The 19,952-nt window shown below is 49.2% G+C and overlaps 1 protein-coding gene across 1 annotated transcript in view; it reads left to right on the plus strand.

The window, feature by feature from the left end:
• Positions 1-19,952, plus strand: part of LOC144511442 (uncharacterized) — a 69,905-nt gene that overhangs the window by 33,452 nt on the left and 16,501 nt on the right. The window contains exons 3-10 of the mRNA XM_078241800.1: positions 856-901; positions 4,732-4,832; positions 6,514-6,633; positions 8,770-8,920; positions 13,552-13,707; positions 14,733-14,845; positions 16,207-16,348; positions 18,721-18,887. Of these exons, the coding sequence (XP_078097926.1) occupies positions 856-901; positions 4,732-4,832; positions 6,514-6,633; positions 8,770-8,920; positions 13,552-13,707; positions 14,733-14,845; positions 16,207-16,348; positions 18,721-18,887 (996 nt within the window). The remainder of the gene's footprint in view (positions 1-855; positions 902-4,731; positions 4,833-6,513; positions 6,634-8,769; positions 8,921-13,551; positions 13,708-14,732; positions 14,846-16,206; positions 16,349-18,720; positions 18,888-19,952) is intronic.

Below are 19,952 nucleotides of genomic sequence, written 5' to 3' on the forward strand. Positions count from 1 at the left end.
CACTGTTTGAGAGCACATTTCCACTCCATCTGACGAAGGAGCAGCGCTCCGAAAGCTTATGGTATTTGCTACCAAATAAACCTGTTGGACTTTAACCTGGTGTTGTGAGACTTCTTACTCTGTAACCTCCTCCAGCCAAATGAGAACCAACTCTGACCCCTTGTGCACTCCCTAATTTTAATTACATCCGCTCTTGGCAGCCAGGCCTTCAGTAAAGTTAAAGGTTTAAAGTTTGTTTATTAGTCACAAGTAAGGCTTACATTAACACTGCAATGAAGTCACTGTGAAATTCCCCTAGTTGCCACACTCCGGCGCCTGTTCGGGTCAATGCACTCTAACCAGCACGTCTTTCAGACTGTGGGAGGAAACTGGAGGAAACACAGACAGACATGGGGAGAACGAGCAAACTCCACACAGACAGTGACCCAAACTGAGAATCAAACCCGGGTCCCTGGGGATGTGAGGCAGCAGTTCTAATCACTATGCCACCCAGTAACACTAATCTTTGGGATTCTGTCCTTGGACACACTACCCTCCAACTCTCTCTCCCCCTTTAATTAAGTCGTCTTTCAACCTACTTTGACCAAGCTTTTGACTCTCAGATTTTGTCTGATAATACTCCTGTGAGCCCCCTTGGGATGTTTTACTAGATGTGGAGATGCCGGCGTTGGACTGGGGTGAACACAGTAAGAGTTTTAACAACAACAGCTAATGGTATTTGCTACCAAATAAACCTGTTGGACTTTAACCTGGTGTTGTTAAAACTCTTGCTATGCTTTACTGGGTCAAAGGTGCTTGCATAAGGGCAACTTGTTGGTTTTGCAGCAATTAGTAATCATATTTCTTGTTTTGCAGGAGTTTAAGGAACTATCACAGAGGTTGGACTGTTTGGATCTAAAAGGTAAGACCCAGTTGCAAACTCTGGAATCATAGTGGAGGGGACATCTCTGTCACAAACATACACGGAGATGTGATAACAGGAAAAATTCTGAGATGGGGGGTCTACAGAGAGTGTACGTTAAATCATTGGCAGCGTGCAGGTTACTCACCGAAGCTTGACTGTTTATATTTAGCAGCTTATAGTTTCAATGCTGCATTGATATGTGCCACCCCCCCCTCTGGCCCCATTCTGTTTGCGGAAGATCAACCAAGTGGTTTAAACTCTGCAAGTGTTGGAATGGGCCAGATGATTGTTCTGTTTCCAGCGAGTAGTAAGCCTCAGGGACGGGTTGCCAGATGATATGGTGAGTGCTGACTCTGCCTTCATGGTAGCACAGTGGTTAGCAGCTCCAGGGACCCGGGTTTGATTCCGGCCTCAGGTCACTGTCTGTGCGGAGTTTGCACATCCTTCCCGTGTCTGCGTGGGTTTCCTCCAGGTGCTCCGGTTTCCTCCCATAGTCCAAAGATGTGCGGGTTAGGTGGATTGGCTATGATAAATTGCTCCTTAGCGTCCCAAGATGTGTAGTTTCGACAGATTGGCCGTGGTAAGTGTGTGGGGACTACAGGCATAGGGCAGGGGAGAGGACCCGGGTGGGATAGTCTGTCAGAGTGTCGGTGCAGACTCGATGGGCCGAATGGCTTATTCTGCATGTAGGGATTCTATAAAGAGGGAGCTGAATCCACTTACCCGGTTCTTGACTCAGGTAGAGATTGCACAGAGAATATTTTTATGGATAACGCCCCGTCTCCATGATTGGTGGTGTTCATCGGAGAGGAATTTTTCCAGACTATTCATCTCCTAATCGACCTGACTTCCTTTTCTCTGCTTCGCTTGCCTCTCCCAGGAGGCATGCTCCTGCCATCATGAGAGGCAAAGTCATTCGGCCTGCTGTCCTTCTCCTGCCCTCAATCTCCAGTGTTAGCTTCCTTGTGAGCGAACCCTACATTTCAGTCGGCTATTCCACTGTAGGAAGCATCAAACCTGATTCCGATCCTGAAACCACACCTACGTTCACACATGCTAGCAAGCTTATTGATAGGTAATCAGATCGGGAGCTCTGACTTGTTTCCACTTTCCCTAGCCCAGAACTCGCTGAAGTGCAGCTCACAGCTGGATTCGGAACTTCTCACAGACAGGAACTCTTCTTAGGGCCACTGATGTCTCTGGCTTAAAGTTTATTTATTAGTGTCGCAAGTAGGCTTACATTAACGCTGAAATGAAGTTACTGTGAAAATCCCCTAGTCGCCACACTCCGGCGCCTGTTCGGGTTACACTGAGGGAGAATTTGGCACCTAACCAGCACATCTTTCCATCTGTGGGAGGAAACCCACGGGGATAACGTGCAGACTCCGCACAGTGACCCAAGCCAGGAATCGAACCTGGGTCCCAGCAGCAGTGCTAACCACCGTGCCACCCATAAGATCCTGAGCTGCTCATTATCAAACCGATTAGTGCCCGCAGAGACACTGGGAGGAGTCATTGGCTTTGTTTCTGAAATTAACTACAGTGTTCCGTTTGGTTTTTAAAAGAACCTTTACCGAAATGGTTGTCAGAAAACATGTTGAAGCCTTGCACTGTGGTGGAAGATAGACTTTCTTCTTCATCGTGATATCCTTTGTGGCACTGAGTTGCAATTATTCTCCTGGCGGTCACCTTCATCAGTGAAGCACGCTGGTAGTCTGACTGTCTGATGGGCCACAATGAAGAAGATACCCTGTTAACAGCAAGATCTATGGAAGAGGATTGATGGCTGGAGTTTGCAGACCACTTCTGGAGTACTGTGTAGAGTTTTGGTCTCCTTGGTTGAAAAAGGATATAATTCCATTAAAAGCAGTTCAGAGAAGGTTCGCTTGACTCATTGGGATGAAGGGCTTATCTTGTGAAGAACAGTTGGACAGGTCAGGCCAATACAATGGCACAGTGGTTAGCACCGCTGCCTCACAGCGCCAGGGACCCGGGTTTGATTCCTTGGGTCACTGTCTGTATGGAGTTTGCACGTTCTCCCCGTGTCTGCGTGGGTTTCGTCCGGGTGCTCCGGTTTCCTCTCACAGTCCAAAGATGTGCGGGTTAGGTGGATTGGCTGTGCTAAATTACCCCTTCGTGTTCGGGGGATTAGCAGGATAAATACGTGGGGTTACGGGGATAGGGCCTGGGTGGGATTGTTGTCGGTGCAGGCTCGATGGGCCGAATGGCCTCCTTCTGCACTGTAGGGATTCTATAATCCGATGAACACTACTTGGAGTTTAGAAGAATGAGAGGTGATTTTATTGAAACATTTGAAATCCGGAGGGGACTTGATAGAGTGGGAAACCAGGAGGATGTTTCCACTTGTGGGGGAGACTAAAACTAGGGAGGCCAGTTTAAGAATAAAAGATCTCCATTTTAAGCTGGAAATGGGAGCATTTCTTTCTGAGGATCATTAACCCTTAGAATTCTTTTCCCCAGCAGGGGAGGCTGGGTCATTGAATGTATTCTCACTGAGTAAGACAGAGTTTGGATCGAGACGAGTGTCGAGGGTTATTGGGGAGCAGACAGGAAGGTGGAGTTGAGACCACAATCATATCAACCATGATCCTGTTGAATGCTGGAACAGGCTCGATGGGCTGAATGGTTGGCTCCTCCAGAGCTCCGTACAAAGTTAATTTGGTGTCCCAGTGCCTCTGGATTGACCAAGACTGATCAGTCGAGGTTTCCTCTGCTGATTTACTGTGCAGTGACACCCAGTGGGAGCACAGGAACAACAATTCGCCAAGGCTCCTTCACCTACTACCACCTGGAAGGACAAGGGCAGCAGACACATGAGGAACACCACCACCTGCAAGCTCCCTTCAAGCCACACACCATCCAGACTTGGAAATATATTGCCGTTCCTTCACTATCAATGGAAGTCCCTCCCTAACAACACTGTGGGTGCATCTACACCCCACAAACTGCAGTGGTTCAAGAAGGCGGCTCACCACCACCTTCTCGAGGGCAATTAGGGGTGAGCAGTAAATCATAGAATCATAGAAACCCTACAGTGCAGAAGGAGGCCATTCGGCCCATCGAGTCTGCACCGACCACAATCCCACCCAGGCCCTACCCCCACATATTTTACCCGCTAATCCCTCTAACCTACACATCCCAGGACTCTAAGGGGCAATTTTTTAACCTGGCCAATCAACCTAACCCGCACATCTTTGGACTGTGGGAGGAAACCGGAGCACCCGGAGGAAACCCACGCAGACACGAGGAGAATGTGCAAACTCCACACAGACAGTGACCTGAGCCGGGAATCGAACCCAGGACCCTGGAGCTGTGAAGCAGCAGTGCTAACCACTGTGCTACCGTGCCGCCCTTGCTGGCCTAGCCAGCGACACCCACATCCCAAGACTGAATCACGGAAAGAGACCATTTAGGCCATCAATCCTTATGGCTGACCTGCGACCTAACGTCACGTACCCACCCCCATATCCCTCCGTAATACCTTTTGGTGAATAAACATCTCTGAATCTCAGATTTCACATTAATGCACAGACAAGGGGATTGGGTTTGGACGCCCTGTTTGCCATTCAAATAAAGTTTGTGCTCCTATGAGGGCGTAGCGGAGGGTAACTGGAGCCCGGGAGGCCACAAAATAATCAGAAAGCAAAGTTAGAAAAAAGGCAGCAAATGAAAAGCTCTCAACTTTGGTCAGCAAACATGTTACAGATTAGATTAACGCGATGGATGTCTGAACAGAAAAAGGACATGCCCTATCCGTCCGTTAAACCCTTGTGGTTATTAAAAGGGAGTTTCTCCTTTCCTTGCAGGTGAGAAACTGGACTACAAAGCCTCGGAGGCCTTGGAGGAGGTTTTCAAGCGTGTCCAGTTTAAGCTGGTGGATCTGGAAGCAACAAACCTGGATGAAGATGTGAGCTGTTTAAATATTTTCGCATGTATATGGCTGACATTTTGAATGTTGTCTTCCCAGATGCATTATACATGACTGCCATGGCTACGCTGCATATTTGAGGTCGGGTTTCAGCCGAGCTCCACATTTGGATTAGTTCCAATTTAAGCAACACATATCTTGGTATTATTGTTTATGCCACAGCCAGTTTGGATGGATCCCTGTCTCATTAGCTGGATAAAAACGCTGTCTTCGTGCTTCTGAATACTGTCACCCCCTTGTACTCTCTTAGAGATTCCAGCTGAGTGGTGACACAATGGACAGTACCTGGTTCTTAGCTGTGTTGGCCCATGCACCACAAAGGGAAACCCATTGTCCAGCCAGCAGCTAATCGTTACTGCAATGCTTTCGAGCCCCGATAGGCAGTGAGCAAGGCCAGAGTTAGGCTCATCTGGAATAAAATCAGCAGCACAAGTCAGAGGAAAATGGTTTTTAAAATCATGAGGGGCATAGATACGGTCAAGGTCTTTTCCCCGGATAGGGAAGTCCAAAACTATAGAGGGCATAGGTTAAAGGTGAGAGGGGAAAGGGCACTGAGGGGCAGCTTTTTCACGCAGAGGGTGGTGCGATTATGGAATGGGCTGCCAGAGGAGGCGGTGGAAGCGGGTACAATTATAACATTGAAAAGACATTTGGGCGGGAACATGGATGAGGAAAGGTTTAAAGGGACATGGACCAAACACAGGCAAATGGGACTAGTCCAGTTTAGGAAACCTGGTCGGCATGGACGAGTTGGGCCGAAGGGCCTGTTTCCATGCTGCATATCTCTATGACTCTATGCAAGTTCATGTTTCTGGTCCAACCCCTCACCAGAACCACGTCCTCAATACTAGTAAGTGTATCCTCACAAACGGCCGGGGCAGTCTGTTATGTTCGTAAGCATTGCCCCAATAATGTACAGTGAGTGTCTCAGTATTTGCACTTCCATACCTGAGTACTGCTTAAAAAAAAAGGGCATGATGCTGAAGCTTTTCATTTTTGCACTCATTAGGACAAATGCAAGAATGCCAAATTTCAAAGGGAGCAACAATTTGTTCTGCATGAAGCAAGGGTATTGGTTGGTTGGCAAGTTGACTCTGGTAGAGGGATTGCCATGGAGAATGCACCAATTGTCCCCCAGGTTTTTATTTAATTCAAAAAAAGGCGGCACGGTAGCACAAGGGTTAGCACTGTTGCTTCACAGCTCCAGGGACCTGGGTTCGATTCCCGGCTCGGGTCGCTGTCTGTGTGGAGTTTGCACATTCTCCTCGTGTCTGCGTGGGTTTCCTCCGGGTGCTCCGGTTTCCTCCCACAGTTCAACGATGTGCGGGGTTAGGTTGATTGGCCATGCTAAAAATTGCCCCTTAGTGTGTCCTGAGCTGCGTAGGTTAGAGGGATTAGTGGGTAAAATATGTAGGGATATGGGGGTAGGGCCTGGGTGGGATTGTGGTCGGTGCAGACTCGATGGGCCGAATGGCCTCTTTCTGTACTGTAGGGTTTCTATGATTTCTAAGATAATGCCTGGACATGTTCCTTTTGCCTGCAGAGGGCAGGTCTGTGTGTGAATATAGGTAGCTTCAGAACCTCCCAACAGAAGGTTTTGTTTTGTCATAAGTTGTTCCGACTGCCCAAGCCAAGTTCACTGACTGTTTTGTTCCCCCAGGGTGCGTCAGCCTTGTTCGATATGATAGAATATTATGAGTCAGCCACGCAGCTCAACATCTCATTTAACAAACACATCGGCACTCGAGGTTGGCAGGCTGCAGCTCACATGATGAGGAAGGTAAGAGCGTGGATCCTCATTGTATCATCTGGCCGCTGGGGGTGTCTTTGGCTTTGCTGTCTCCCCCCCCCCCCCCCCCCCGTGAGGGTCGAGGCCGCAGCACTCACAAGAAATAGGGGCAGGAATAGACCAGACAGCCTGTCGAGCGTGCTCCGCCATTCAGTATGATCGTTCTGACAATGGGCTTCAACCCCGCTCGCTCCTCTTATCCCTTGATGCCCTCAAAGATTAAAAATCTGTCAACCCCAACCTTCAACGGTGAATCCCTCTGGGATTCCACAGATTCACAACCCTTTGAGTGAAGCGATGTCTCCTCATCTCATAGAGTCATAGAATCCCTACAGTGCAGAAGGAGGCCATTCAGCCCATCGCACTTGTGCCGACCACAATCCCACCCAGGCCCTATTCCCCGTAACCTCACCTATTTACCCTGCTAATCCCCCTGACACTAAGGGGCAATTCAGCATGGCCAATCGACCTAACCCGCACATCTTTGGACACTAAGCGGCAATTTAACATGGCCAATCCACCTAACCCCGCACATCTTTGGACTGTGGGAGGAAAGTGGAGCACCCGGAGGAAACCCACGCAGACACGGGGAGAATGTGTAAACTCCACACAGACAGTGACCCGAGGCCGGAATTGAACCAGGATCCCTGGCGCTGTGAGGCGGCAGCGCTAACCACTGTGCCACCGTGCTGCCCTCCGTCCTCAATCCCTCAGTCACCTCGGTCCTAAATGATCAGCCTCTTTTAGATTTCCCAACCAGCAGGAAAAGTCTCTATCTACCCTATCGAGCCTCTTCAGAATCTGGCATGTTTCAATTCGATTAGCCCTCATTCTTCTAAACCCTCATCGCGTTCACCATAAGGATATAGGAGCAGAAATTAGGCCATTCGGCCCATCGAGTCTGCTCCGCCATTCGCTCATTGCTGATATATTTCTCAACCCCATTCTCCCACCTTGTCCCTGTAACCCTTACCAATCCAGAACCTATCCACCTCTGTCTTAAACACGCCCAATGACCTGGCCTCCACAGCCTTCTGTGGAGATGAATTCACCTTCAGCGACCTCGTGGATGCTGGCATCACCTGATGTAGCACAGAACCAGATATCCTTTGTACTTTGTGGAAATTCATTCTTGGAGCATTAAGCGTCACGTGGCAAGATTGGTATTTATTGCCCATCCCTCATGGCTCTCCAGGAGATAGTGGTGAGTTGCCTTCTCGACCCCACCCCCCCCGCAGTCCATGCTCTTTCTGTAATGATTTGGTAGAACTGTGTGGCTTGTTGGGCCAATTCGTTGAACTTAAATCTTCCTCCCCCCACCCCCTCCCCGGTTCTTGAAGCTACTCACTGAACCGTCACACTTCCCCAACATCCATTACAATCATCCATGCTGCCGCTCAAAAGAAATCCAACAGAGATTGCACACACAGGTTATTGAACTGCCTGCTGCATCACGGTCAAATCGGGCAGTGAGAGAACTGTATCTGGGGCCTTAACATTAAATTTGCTTCAGTTAAACCATTGAGTGCATCCCATATGACTTGGTTGATAAATAAATAAGATAAATACTGTAGTACAGGGTGGCACAGTGGTTAGCACTGCTGCCTCACAGCGCCAGGGACCCGGGTTCAGCTCCAGCCTTGGGTGACTGTGTGGAGTCTGCACGTTCTCCCCATGTCTGCGTGGGTTTCCTCCGGGTGCTCCGGTTTCCTCCCACAGTCCAAAGATGTTGTGGGTTAGGGGGATTGGCTATGCAAATTGCCCTTAGCGTCAGAGGGATTAGCAGGGTAATCGTGGGGTGACATGGATCGGGCCTGGGTTTGATTGTTGTTGGTGCAGGCGCGATGGGCTGAATGGCCGCTTCCTGCTCTGTCGGGATTCTACGATTCCACTGAGGATTACAGGCCACAGTGGTGGATGATTAAACCTGGGGGTGAATGGAATTAATTCTTCCTGAACTCTTGGAGTGGGGAAGTTCAGGTTGGTTGCGTAAGGGAGTTCTATTATCCTGTGCCTAAGCATTTGCAGTGCGCTGGCATTATGTGAGTGTGGCCATGCACCCTCGATGTGGTAAACAGTCCTCGTCAGCCCCCTCCTCTTGGTGAATGTTGTTCTCCTCTGTTGCAGACCAGCTGCCTGCAGTACCTGGATGCAAGGAACACACCTCTGCTCGATCACTCTGCACCCTTTGTGGCCCGCGCTTTAAGGATCAGCAGCAGCCTGGTGGTACTGCATCTGGAAAACGCCAGCCTATCTGGGCGGCCGCTCATGCTCTTGGGTAAGAGGTTTTACAGTTTGCACTGGGAGGTGGAGTCTTGATCTCCTGGGTTTTAGAGTCATAATGGTCCATCAGTCCATGCTGGCTCGGTGTAGAGCAATCCAGTCAGTTCCATTCCCCATCAAATGTCCCCCCAAAGGTAATTTTATTTTTCTCAAGTGCCCATCCAATTTCCTCCTGATCGTCTACGCCACCCTCACAGTCAGAGAGTTCCTGATCATTACCCACTCGCTGAGTAAAAAAAACCCCTCTTGCATCTACATTTTTCATTGCAGTGTTACTGTAAAGACTACTTGTGACTAATAAATAAACTTTACATAGGAATTAGGAGCAGAAGTGGGCAAATTCAACCCTTCGAGTCTGCTCCGCCATTCAATCAGATCATGGCTGATCTCCCCCTGGTCTCAAATCCACCTCCCCACCTGCTCCCCATATCCCTTTGTCCCATTTTTAATCAGAAATATATCTTACCTCCTTGAAACCGTTCAATGATTCAGACTCCACCGCGCGATGGGGCAGCGAGTTCCACAAATTCACCCCCCTCTGCGAGAAGTAGTTCCTCCTCATCTCCATTTTAAATCTACCGCCTCGCGACCTATACCCTGTGACCTCTTGTTCGTGATTGCCCCACAGGGGGGAACACTTGGTCTACATTTACTTTAGAATTTTATATACCTCGATCAGATCCCCTCTCATCCTTCTAGACTCCAGCGAGTACAAGCCCAAACTGTTTAATCTCTCCTCATACGTCAACCCCTTCATCCCTGGGATCAGTCTGGTGAACCTCTTGCCCAGAAGCTTTAACCCGTGTTCCCTAGTCCTTATACCATCAGCTAATGTTTTAATGAAGGAAAACTTTGTGCCTATATAACGTCCAATAAAGCACCTCAGAGCACTTTTTATATAAAAGAATTACTTTAAAAATTAATGACTAGAACAAAGAACAGTACAGCGCAGCAACGGGTCCTTCAGCCCATCAAACCTGTGCCGACACATGGCGCCTTTCTAAACTAAAGACCTTCTGCCTCTACGTGGTGCATATCCCTCTATTCCTTGCCTGTTCATGTATCTACAATACAACTATATGGAGCTCAAGAATTCCTTCTCCAACAGTATTGAGATGAATGATTAGTTTTTAACCAACGATTGAGGGAAGAATCACAGAATCCTACAGTGCAGAACGAGGCCATTCGGCCCATCGAGTCTGCACCGGCCACAATCCCACCCAGGCCCTATCCCCGTAACCCTATGCATTTACCTAGCTCGTCCCCCCCCTGACACTAAGGAGCAATTTAGCATGGCCAATCCACCTGACCCGCACATCTTTGGAGTGTGGGAGTCAGTCAGCACCAAAGGAGAGCTCCCTGTTCTCCTTTGTATAGTACCATGGAATCTTTAATATCCACTGGAACTGTGATCTCACCCAAGGACCGCACTTGTGACAGTGCAGCACTCTCGCAGTAGTGCACTGAAATTCCAGCCGACATTATCTGCTCAGGTTTTGGACAGGGACCTAAACTCCTCACTTTAACTAATCGGTGAGTGCTACCTCCTTTGGTTATATTGGCGTACTGAGGAGGCAACGGGAAACTGAAGCTTTGTAAATGATTCTGAAACTATTAAAACAGACTGAGATACACAGTGATCAGCTCCAGAGGGCTAACTGGTGGCGATTGTCATACTGAGAACACACTCAATGCTCCATTTCAGCCGGGCAACAATAGTATGGCGACAAACTGATCCCTGTGCCCCTCGGGGAGTGAATAAAGTCATTTGATGCTGCTTCAGGTTTCCTGACACGAGTATTTATATGGCTGCTAAATTTAAAGTTAAGGATTAAGTTAAAACTGCTGTGTGACCGAGGCTGATTGGTGAGCAGTTCATTTTTTGCGATCTATCATTCATTCGTAGAATCCCTTCAGAAGGAGGCCATTCAGCCCATCGAGTCTGCACCAATCACAATCCCACCCAGGCCCTATCCCCATACATTTACCCTAGCTAGTCCCCCTGACACTAAGGGGCAATTTAGCACGGCTAATCCACCTAACCCGCACGTCTTTGGACTGTGGGAGGAAACACACGGAGAACGTGCAGACTCCACACAGACTGTGACCCAAGCCGGGAATCGAACCCTGGTCCCTGGCGCTGTGAGGCAACAGTGCTAACCACTGGGCCACCGTGCCGCCCACGGGTTCTGTTGATTAATGGTTATTTCTGAGAACCTCAACAGAATTATTTTGCCTTGCTTACCTTTGGTTTCCTGATCGTTTTCTCCCCTCATCTGCCGATCCAGGCCTTTGCTCGGGTACAGGCCTGTTATCCTCCAGTGGTCACTTTTCACGTGTAACCCTAGCCAGTAAAGGCTGGGGGTGTCCAAACATCTGAGTCCTGAGACCCGCTGGGGGAGTGGTATTGTAACGGAGCCTCTCTCGCCGAATGTTGCCACAAGGTGCAAAGGTCACAAGCAGGAGCCCTAGCTTGTTATATACTGCTCTGCTCCCTAGCCAGTGGCCATTGAGGTCACTGCCCCAGTTGAAGTCAGCCCAGCATAACCTAGGGTTCAAACCTTGTCAGGTCTACTTGCATCCGGCTCAGATACCGGACAAGTGTCGAGAGGCTTTTACGTTCTGAGGATTATCACAACTGAGTTTAGCCCTGTCCTCACTTGACCTCCACGCAATACTGGCCTTGTACTCACTCAACAGCAGGGATCATTAGATTGGGAGCCTATCGTTTTACCTTGACTTCCTCGTGTCTCTGCCATGTTTTAACTATCTCCTCTAGTCCGTAATAAACTCTCTTCCCCGAACGTATTCTCCTCACAATCTTGAGAGGATTAGGTTGTTCTTATTCCACAGGAAACAAAACTCGCCCTTCCCTCATGAAATGAAAGCCCAGACGTCTAGAAAATTGAAGCCAAGTGTTTCACTTCATGGCCTTCGAGAGGCAGAGTGGTGAAAGCTGGTGCGGGTGTGATGGGGGCAGCGTGCCACCCCGGCGCGTGCACATCCCATGTCTTATGGGGATAAAGGGGGAGGTGGCTAGATGGGTGGAGAACTGGCTTGGTCATAGAAGACAGAGGGTGGTAGTGGAAGGGTCTTTTTCCAGCTGGAGGCCTGTGACTAGTGGTGTTCCGCAGGGCTCTGTATTGGGACCTCTGCTGTTTGTGATTTATATAAATGATCTGGAAGAAGGAGTAACTGGGGTGATCAGTAAGTTTGCGGACGACACAAAACTGGCAGGACTTGCAGATAGTGAGGAACGTTGTCAGAGGCTACAGAAGGATATAGATAGGCTGGAAATTTGGGCAAAGAAATGGCAGATGGAGTTCAATCCTGATAAATGCGAAGTGATGCATTTTGGTGGGAATAATGTAGGGAGGAGCTACACGATAAATGGAAGAACCATAAAGGGTGTAGAGACGCAGAGGGACCTGGGTGTGCAAGTCTACAGATCTTTGAAGGTGACGTCACAGGTGGAGAAGGTGGTGAAGAAGGCATATGGCATGCTTGCCATATGCCTAGGACGGGGCATAGAGTATAAAAGTTGGGGTCTGATGTTGCAGATGTATAGAACGTTGGTTCGGCTGCATTTGGAATACTGCGTCCAGTTCTGGTCGCCACACTACCAGAAGGACGTGGAGGCTTTGGAGAGAGTACAGAGGAGGTTTACCAGGATGTTGCCTGGTATGGAGGGGCTTGGTTATGAGGAGAGATTGGGGAAACTGGGGTTGTTCTCCTTGGAAAGACGGAGGATGAGGGGAGACTTAATAGAGGTGTATAAAATTATGAAAGGCATAGATAGGGTGAACGGTGGGAAGCTTTTCCCCGGGTCGGTGGTGACGTTCACGAGGGGTCATAGGTTCAAGGTGAAGGGGGGGAGGTTTAACACAGATATCAGAAGGACATATTTTACACAGAGGGTCGTGGGGGCCTGGAATGTGTTGCCGGGCAAGGTGGTGGAGGCGGACACACTGGGAACGTTTAAGACTTATCTAGACAGCTATATGAACGGAGTGGGAATGGAGGGATACAAAAGAGTGGTCTAGTTTGGACCAGGGAGCGGCGCGGGCTAATTGTTCTTTGTTTCTCGTTTCAAGGCTTCATTCTATGATCATCTTGCTGGTGCCAGTACAGAGCGAGACTGCGGATAGTTGGGAACCTGTCTCGGGGGCAGGGAATTCAGATGGTGTTCGTAAAGCAGAAGTGGAAATGAATAGGGTTGGGAAGCATTTTCTGATCAGGGCCAGTGTGATCTCCTGGACTCGTTTCGATCGCCACAGGGGGTCGGAGAGGAATTTCCCAGATTTTTTTTTTCCTCATATTGGCCCTGGGGTTTTCACTCTGGGTTTTCGCCTCTCCCTGGAGATCACATGGTCTGGAATGGGGGGGTGGGGGTGAGTTAATAGGTTGTGATGAACAAAGCATCGTAGCTGTGAGGGACAGCTCGGTGGATAGGATATTAGGATGTAGATAGGCTGGAAAATTGGGCGGGGATCCTGGATTCAGGATTCAATCCTGGACCGGGGAGCGGCGCGGGCTTGGAGGGCCGAAGGGCCTGTTCCTGTGCTGTATTGTTCTTTGTTCTTTGTTTGTTGTTCTTATCGTGTGCCTGTCCCTTCCTCCCGGCAGCAACCGCGTTGAAGATGAACATGACGCTGCGAGAGCTGTTTCTGGCCGATAACAAGCTGAACGGACTTCAGGACTCGGCCCAGCTGGGCAACCTCCTGAAGTTCAACTGCACCATCCAACTGATGGACCTGCGCAACAACCATATTCTGGACTCAGGTAGGCGGCGGGCTTCCTCTCCTGCGCGGACCTCCCTAAGGTCAACTTATTGGGCGGCACGGTGGGTTAGCACCACGGCCTCACTAGCGCCAGGGACCCGGGTTCGATTCCCGGCTTGGGGTCACCGTCTGTGCGGAGTTTGCACGTTCTCCCTGCGTGGGTTTCCTCCGGGTGCTCCAGTTTCCTCCCACACTCCAAAAGACGTGCATTGGCCATGCTAAATTCTCCCTCAGTGTGCCCAAACAGATGCCAGAGTGTGGCAACTAGGAGATTTTCACTTCATTGCAGTGTTAATATCGGCCTACTTATGACACTAATATATAAACTTTAAAACTTTGGGATACGATGGAGCCTCTTTTCCGCACGTCCGTCTTACACGTGAATAATCAAATTCCGTCGTACATCCAGGGTTGTGGTGCAGGTAGTTGGGTGCCACAAGGTAGCTACACTGGAGCTAGATGGACTGTCCAACGTTGGTGCCAAGAATCTACTTCTTTCCCTTGGTTTGTAGCGTTCCTTCTGGGTGGAATGGACAGGGCATCATTGCATTCCAGGAGAATATTTTTATACCATTTTATATATTTACTTTTGGGTGATGGGGGCACCGACAAGCCAGCATTTATCGCACGTCCCTAGTCAGCCCTTGCTGAACATAAAGATTTAAGATACAGGAGTAAGAGAAGGCCGTTTGCCCCTTCAAAACGATTCCACCATTCACTGTGATCATGGCAGCAATAGGGAGACCTCTGTTTCCCGCGGCTGAGGAGGGGGACGGAAGGAGGCTGAGAAACAAATCCTGACGGTGACTTTGTTGCCTCTGATGAAGCAGGATTGGGGGGGTTCACCCGCGATGGCTTCTCCCCCGCAAGCAGGTTGCTAACGCACGCTCGCAACGTGACCACTTGGACAGGCCTGCAACCCAATCCCCAGCCATAGCCCAGCACCTACAGGAAAGGAGGGAGCGACAAATGGCCACGAGTGGATTTCAGGACCGTTTTCCAGCGTTCTCTTTGCTTTATTCACAGGCTTGGCCTACATTTCCGACGGGTTGAAAGAGCAAAGACAGGGTCTGGTGACCTTGGTTCTGTGGAACAATCAGCTGACTCACAACGGGATGACATACATCGCAGCCGCACTGGTGAGCGAGACTTCTTGAAACGTGCAGTGTTGCAAACTGGGTATCCATTTACTGTCATCTCCGCTTGTAACGATTTTAATCCTTGTGTTCATAATCTGGCCTCTGCATGTATTTCCTGTCCACAAGCATGATTTCCTGCTGTCATGAGTTTTGTCCTCACCCTGTGTCAGTTGGACCAACACCGGTGGCACAGCGGGTTAGCACTGCTGCCTCACAGTGCCAGGGACCCGCGTTCAGCTCCGGCCTCGGGTGACTGTCTGTGTGGAGTCTGCACGTTCTCCCCGTGTCTGCGTGGGTTTCCTCCGGGTGCTCCGGTTTCCTCCCACAGTCCAAAGATGTGCGTGTTAGGTGAATTGGCCATGGTGAGTTACCCCTTAGTGTCCCAAGGATGTGTAGGTTAGGTGGATTAACCATGCTAGATTGCCCCTCAGTTCCAAAAGATGTGCCGGTTGGGTGGATTGGCCATGACAAATTGCCTCTTAGTGCCCAAGGATGTGTAGGTTGGATGGATTGGCCATGCTAAATTGCCCCTTAGTGCCAAAAGATGTGCCGGTTGGGTGGATTGGCCATGACAAATTGCCTCTTAGTGCCCAAGGATGTGTCGGTTAGGTGGATTGGCCATGGTGAATTGCCTCTTAGTGCCCAAGGATGTGTAGGTTGGATGGATTGGCCATGCTAAATTGTCCCTTAGTGCCAGGGGGATTAGTGGGATAAATATTGGGATTACGGGGATAGGGCCTGGGTGGGATTGTTGTTGCTGCAGACTCGATGGGCTGAATGGTCTCCTTCTGCACTGAGGAATTCTACGATTCTGCGAAACAGGGGCGGCACGGTGGTGAGCACTGCTGCTTCACAGCTCCAGGGACCTGGGTTTGATTCCCGGCTTGGGTCACTGTCTGCGTGGAGTTTGCACATTCTCCTCGTGTCTGTGTGGGTTTCCTCCGGGTGCTCCGGTTTCCTCCCACAGTTCAAAGATGTGCGGGTTAGGTTGATTGGCCATGCTAAAAATTGCCCTTAGTGTCCTGAGATGCGTAGGTTAGAGGGATTAGTGGGCAAAATATGTAGGGGTGTGGGGGTAGGGCCTGGGTGGGATTGTGGTCGGTGCAGACTCGATGGGCCAAATGGCCTCTTTCTGTACTGTAGGGTTTCTATGACTTCTATGATTCTAATTGAATCACAGCTGACATGTCACCAATTCCCTTCGTAATCTCAGCAACTCCAGTTGGGTTTCCCAAGAGCCTTCTCTTTCCTATCGAATGTCTTGGCAAATTAAGTTGGTACCCGTACGTGTTAAACTTTCCACCGAATCGCAGATTTCAGACTGGTTGGTTATTGCTGTTCTCTCTTCCCCCCTCTCTCAGCCTTACACACTGAGTCTGGAGACACTAAATCTCGGCCACAACGCTATAGGAAATGAAGGCGTGCACAAGCTAAAAGATGGACTGATTGCAAATCGATCCGTTCTACGATTAGGGCTGGCGTCTACAAAACTCACCTGTGAAGGTAAGAGCCAAGCAAAAGACTGGTGGGTAAGTGCCAATCGTGCTGCATTCTGTGGCTTTCAAACTAGTTTCTGTTGCATTGCTCTGTTTAAGATCTGTGTCGCTGAAATCACATGCTAATTTCGTATTTGAACTGTCTGGTGAACAACAGGGCCATACATTACAGGAAGGTCTTGCCTTTTTGTTTCTTGGCCTGTGCCAGATTAACTGAAGTCCGTCCAAGGTTCACTGGGGGAGGCTGCAATTGTCTCACGATTCCTTGCGTTATGGGAATGGGATGGGCGGAATTAATGAGGCAGGAATCCCACGTGCAATTGCTGTCCAGTGACCCATGCCCTCCCACCTCCCCTTCTCAATGGCTGGAAAAATGTGCTGGTGAGGATAGGATTGTGATATGATGACCCTGTCGTTTGTCCCTCCAAGTGATGCGACTGCGATGCATTCCACGGTCGAGGAGCCCATTGACAAAAGGCCTCGCCTGTCTGGGCCCCTACAAGAAGAATGGTTGCTTGATTGAACCAGTATAGGCTTTGGAACTCCAGGAACAGACAGCACCCTAGAGGGAGGGGGAAGGGCTGATGATAACAAGAAAGTTCTGTGGTTCACCCAGACCAGTGGTTCCCAAAGGGTGCGGGCGCGCCACACTGGTGCAGCGAGAGAGGATGGCAAGTGGAGTTGAATGGAGTTGAAATCAACCATGATTGAATGGTGGAGTGGACTCGATGGGCCGAATGGCCTTACTTCCGCTCCTATGTCTTATGGTCTAAGTGTGGCGGGAAGATTCATGGACAATCAAAGAAACATTTAAACATGGTTTAAACAAGCATTGTTTTATACTTTCTGGATGTCCCATGATATTATAAAGTAGTTGTGTTCTATGTTATGAATCAAGCACTTCTAGGAGGAGTTTTTTTATTTATTTTGAATGTATTTCTTATCAATAAAAAATTTGGTGTGGCGCGAGCAATTTTTTATTCCGATAGTGCGGCCCAGTGAAAAAAGTTTGGGAACCACTGACCCAGACGATGATTATCGCACATTTTTTGTTCTTTGCAGTTTCCTCGCTCTTCTGAAAATGATCTCGAGCATGCAGGGACACCAGTGCCCCTTCCAACATCTAGTTTGAGTGTTTGTTATTCATGTGGGAGTTTAGCGCAAGCCAACTTTACTGACATCAGCTGGGCCAACTGTTCAGAGAGCTCGTGTCGCCTCATTACCTCTGGGCTAGAAAAGAGAGGAAGAGAAAACAGCAGGGGTTCCCTATTCCTGTTCGCTGTGCAGTGGACCCTGTTGGAACCTGTGCGGATGTTGGATAAGGGTAGAACTGTACTTTGGCCTGATGCCCTTTAGACAGGCCCTTCTGAAGAGCCTCCACTTAAACAAGGTCAGCCTGTACCCGAGGAAGCAGCCTACGAAAGAATTAGCACCTTCGAGAGTGAGATTAGAGAGTGGGCGGCACGGTGGCACAGCGGTTAGCACTGCTGCCTCACAGTGCCAGGGACCCGGGTTCGATTCCCGGCCTCGGGTCACTGTCTGTGTGGAGTCTGCACGTTCTCCCCGTGTCTGCGTGGGTTTCCTCCAGGTACTCCGGTTTCCTCCCACAGTCTGAAAGACACGCTGGTGAGGGTGCAGTGACCCGAACACGCGTCGGTCGGACTGTGGTGACTAGTGGAATTTCACAGTAACTTCATTGCAGTGTTAATGTAAGCCTACTTGTGACTAATAAATAAACTTTGACTTTAAATTAAATTGCATTTCAGCTTAAAAATGTGTAAGCTTGTTTAAATTGCGTTTGTGGCTAGCTACATTCCTTGGAATTTATCCAACATATAAGTGGAACCTTTACAGAACAATGATAACTTGTATCATCTGCAAGTTGGTTGCTTGGGTAAATTCCATATCGAGGATCGAATCATTAAGCTCCTGGTACATTATTTACACTAGCAGAAACTGACCATTTTGAACTTGCTGGGTTAACGTGAGCGGCACGGTAGCACAGTGGTTAGCACTGCTGCTTCACGGCTCCAGGGACCTGGGTTCGATTCCCGGCTTGGGTCACCGTCTGTGTGGAGTTTGCACATTCTCCTCGTGTCTGCGTGGGTTTCCTCCGGGTGCTCCGGTTTCCTCCCACAGTCCAAAGATGTGCAGGTTAGGTTGATTGGCTATGCTAAAATTGCCCTTAGTGTCCTGAGATGCGTAGGTTAGAGGGATTAATGGATAAATATGTAGGGATATGGGGGTAGGGCCTGGGTGGGATTGTGGTCGGTGCAGACTCGATGGGCCGAATGGCCTCTTTCTGTGCTGTAAGGATTCTATGAACGTGGGTGAATGGGGTTAGATTGGTGTGGTCTTTTTTCTCCCCCCCCCCTCCAGGTGCCGTAGCTGTGGCGGAATTCATTGCTGACAGCCCCCGCCTCCTCCGACTGGATCTGCGCGAAAACGAGATCAAGACTGGTGGGCTTATGGCCCTCTCGCTGGCCCTCAAAGTGAACCATTCCCTCCTGAGGCTTGACCTGGACAGGGAGCCCAAGAAAGAAACGGTTAGTATTTATAGGCGTCCTCGATTCGAAACGGAAGGCCCCTCAGCCCATCTCTTCCACTAACTGGAAGTATCGGAAAGGGTGCAGAGGAGATTTACCAGGATGTTGCCTGGTATGGTGGGAAAACCGTATGAGGAAAGGCTGAGGGGCTTGAGGTTGTTTTCGTTAGAGAGAAGAAGGTTAAGAGGTGACTTAATAGAGGCATACAAGATGATCAGAGGATTAGATAGGGTGGATAGTGAGAGCCTTTTTCCTCAGATGGTGATGGCTAGCACTAGGGGACATAGCTTTAAATTGAGGGGTGAGAGATATAGGACAGATGTTAGAGGTAGGTTCTTTACTCAGAGAGTAGTAAGGGCGTGGAATGGCCTGCCTGCAGCAGTAGTGGACTCGTCAACGTTAAGAGCATTCAAATGGTTATTGGATAAACATATGGATGATATTGGAATAGTGTAGGTTAGAAGGGCTTTAGATTGGTTTCACTGGTCGGCGCAACATCGAGGGCCGAAGGGCCTGTACTGCGCTGCAATGTTCTGTGTTCTAACTTATTTTCCAGGGCCTCAAATTTGAAAGATAGCATCTTGCACGTGAATCACAAAAAATTAAGCTGCAGGTACAGATAGTGTTTCGAAAGGCAAATTATTTGCTTAAAGGCAAATTACTGCGGAATCTGCAACAAAAACAGAAAATGCTGGAAAATCTCAGCAGGTCTGACAGCCTCTGTGGAGAGAGAATTGAGCCAATGTTTCGAATCTGGATGAAAAGTTTCAAGCTTATTTATTAGTGTCACAAGTAGACTTACATTAACACTGCAATGAAGTTACTGTGAAAATCCCCTAGTCGCCACACTCCAGCGCCTGTTCGGGTAACACTGAGGGAGAATTTAGCACGGCCAATGCACCCTGTAACAGAATAAAAGTAAATTACTGCGGATGCTGGAATCTGAAGCAGAAAATGCTGGAAAATCTCAGCAGCATCTGTGGAGAGAGAATAGAGCCAACGTTTCGAGTCTGGGTGCCCCTTCATCAGACCTCACTTGTTGGTGTTTATTGTCAGGGGATAGGA

This window comes from Mustelus asterias, chromosome 24, assembly GCF_964213995.1.
Source record: "Mustelus asterias chromosome 24, sMusAst1.hap1.1, whole genome shotgun sequence".
NCBI classification, from domain to species: Eukaryota; Metazoa; Chordata; class Chondrichthyes; order Carcharhiniformes; family Triakidae; genus Mustelus; species Mustelus asterias.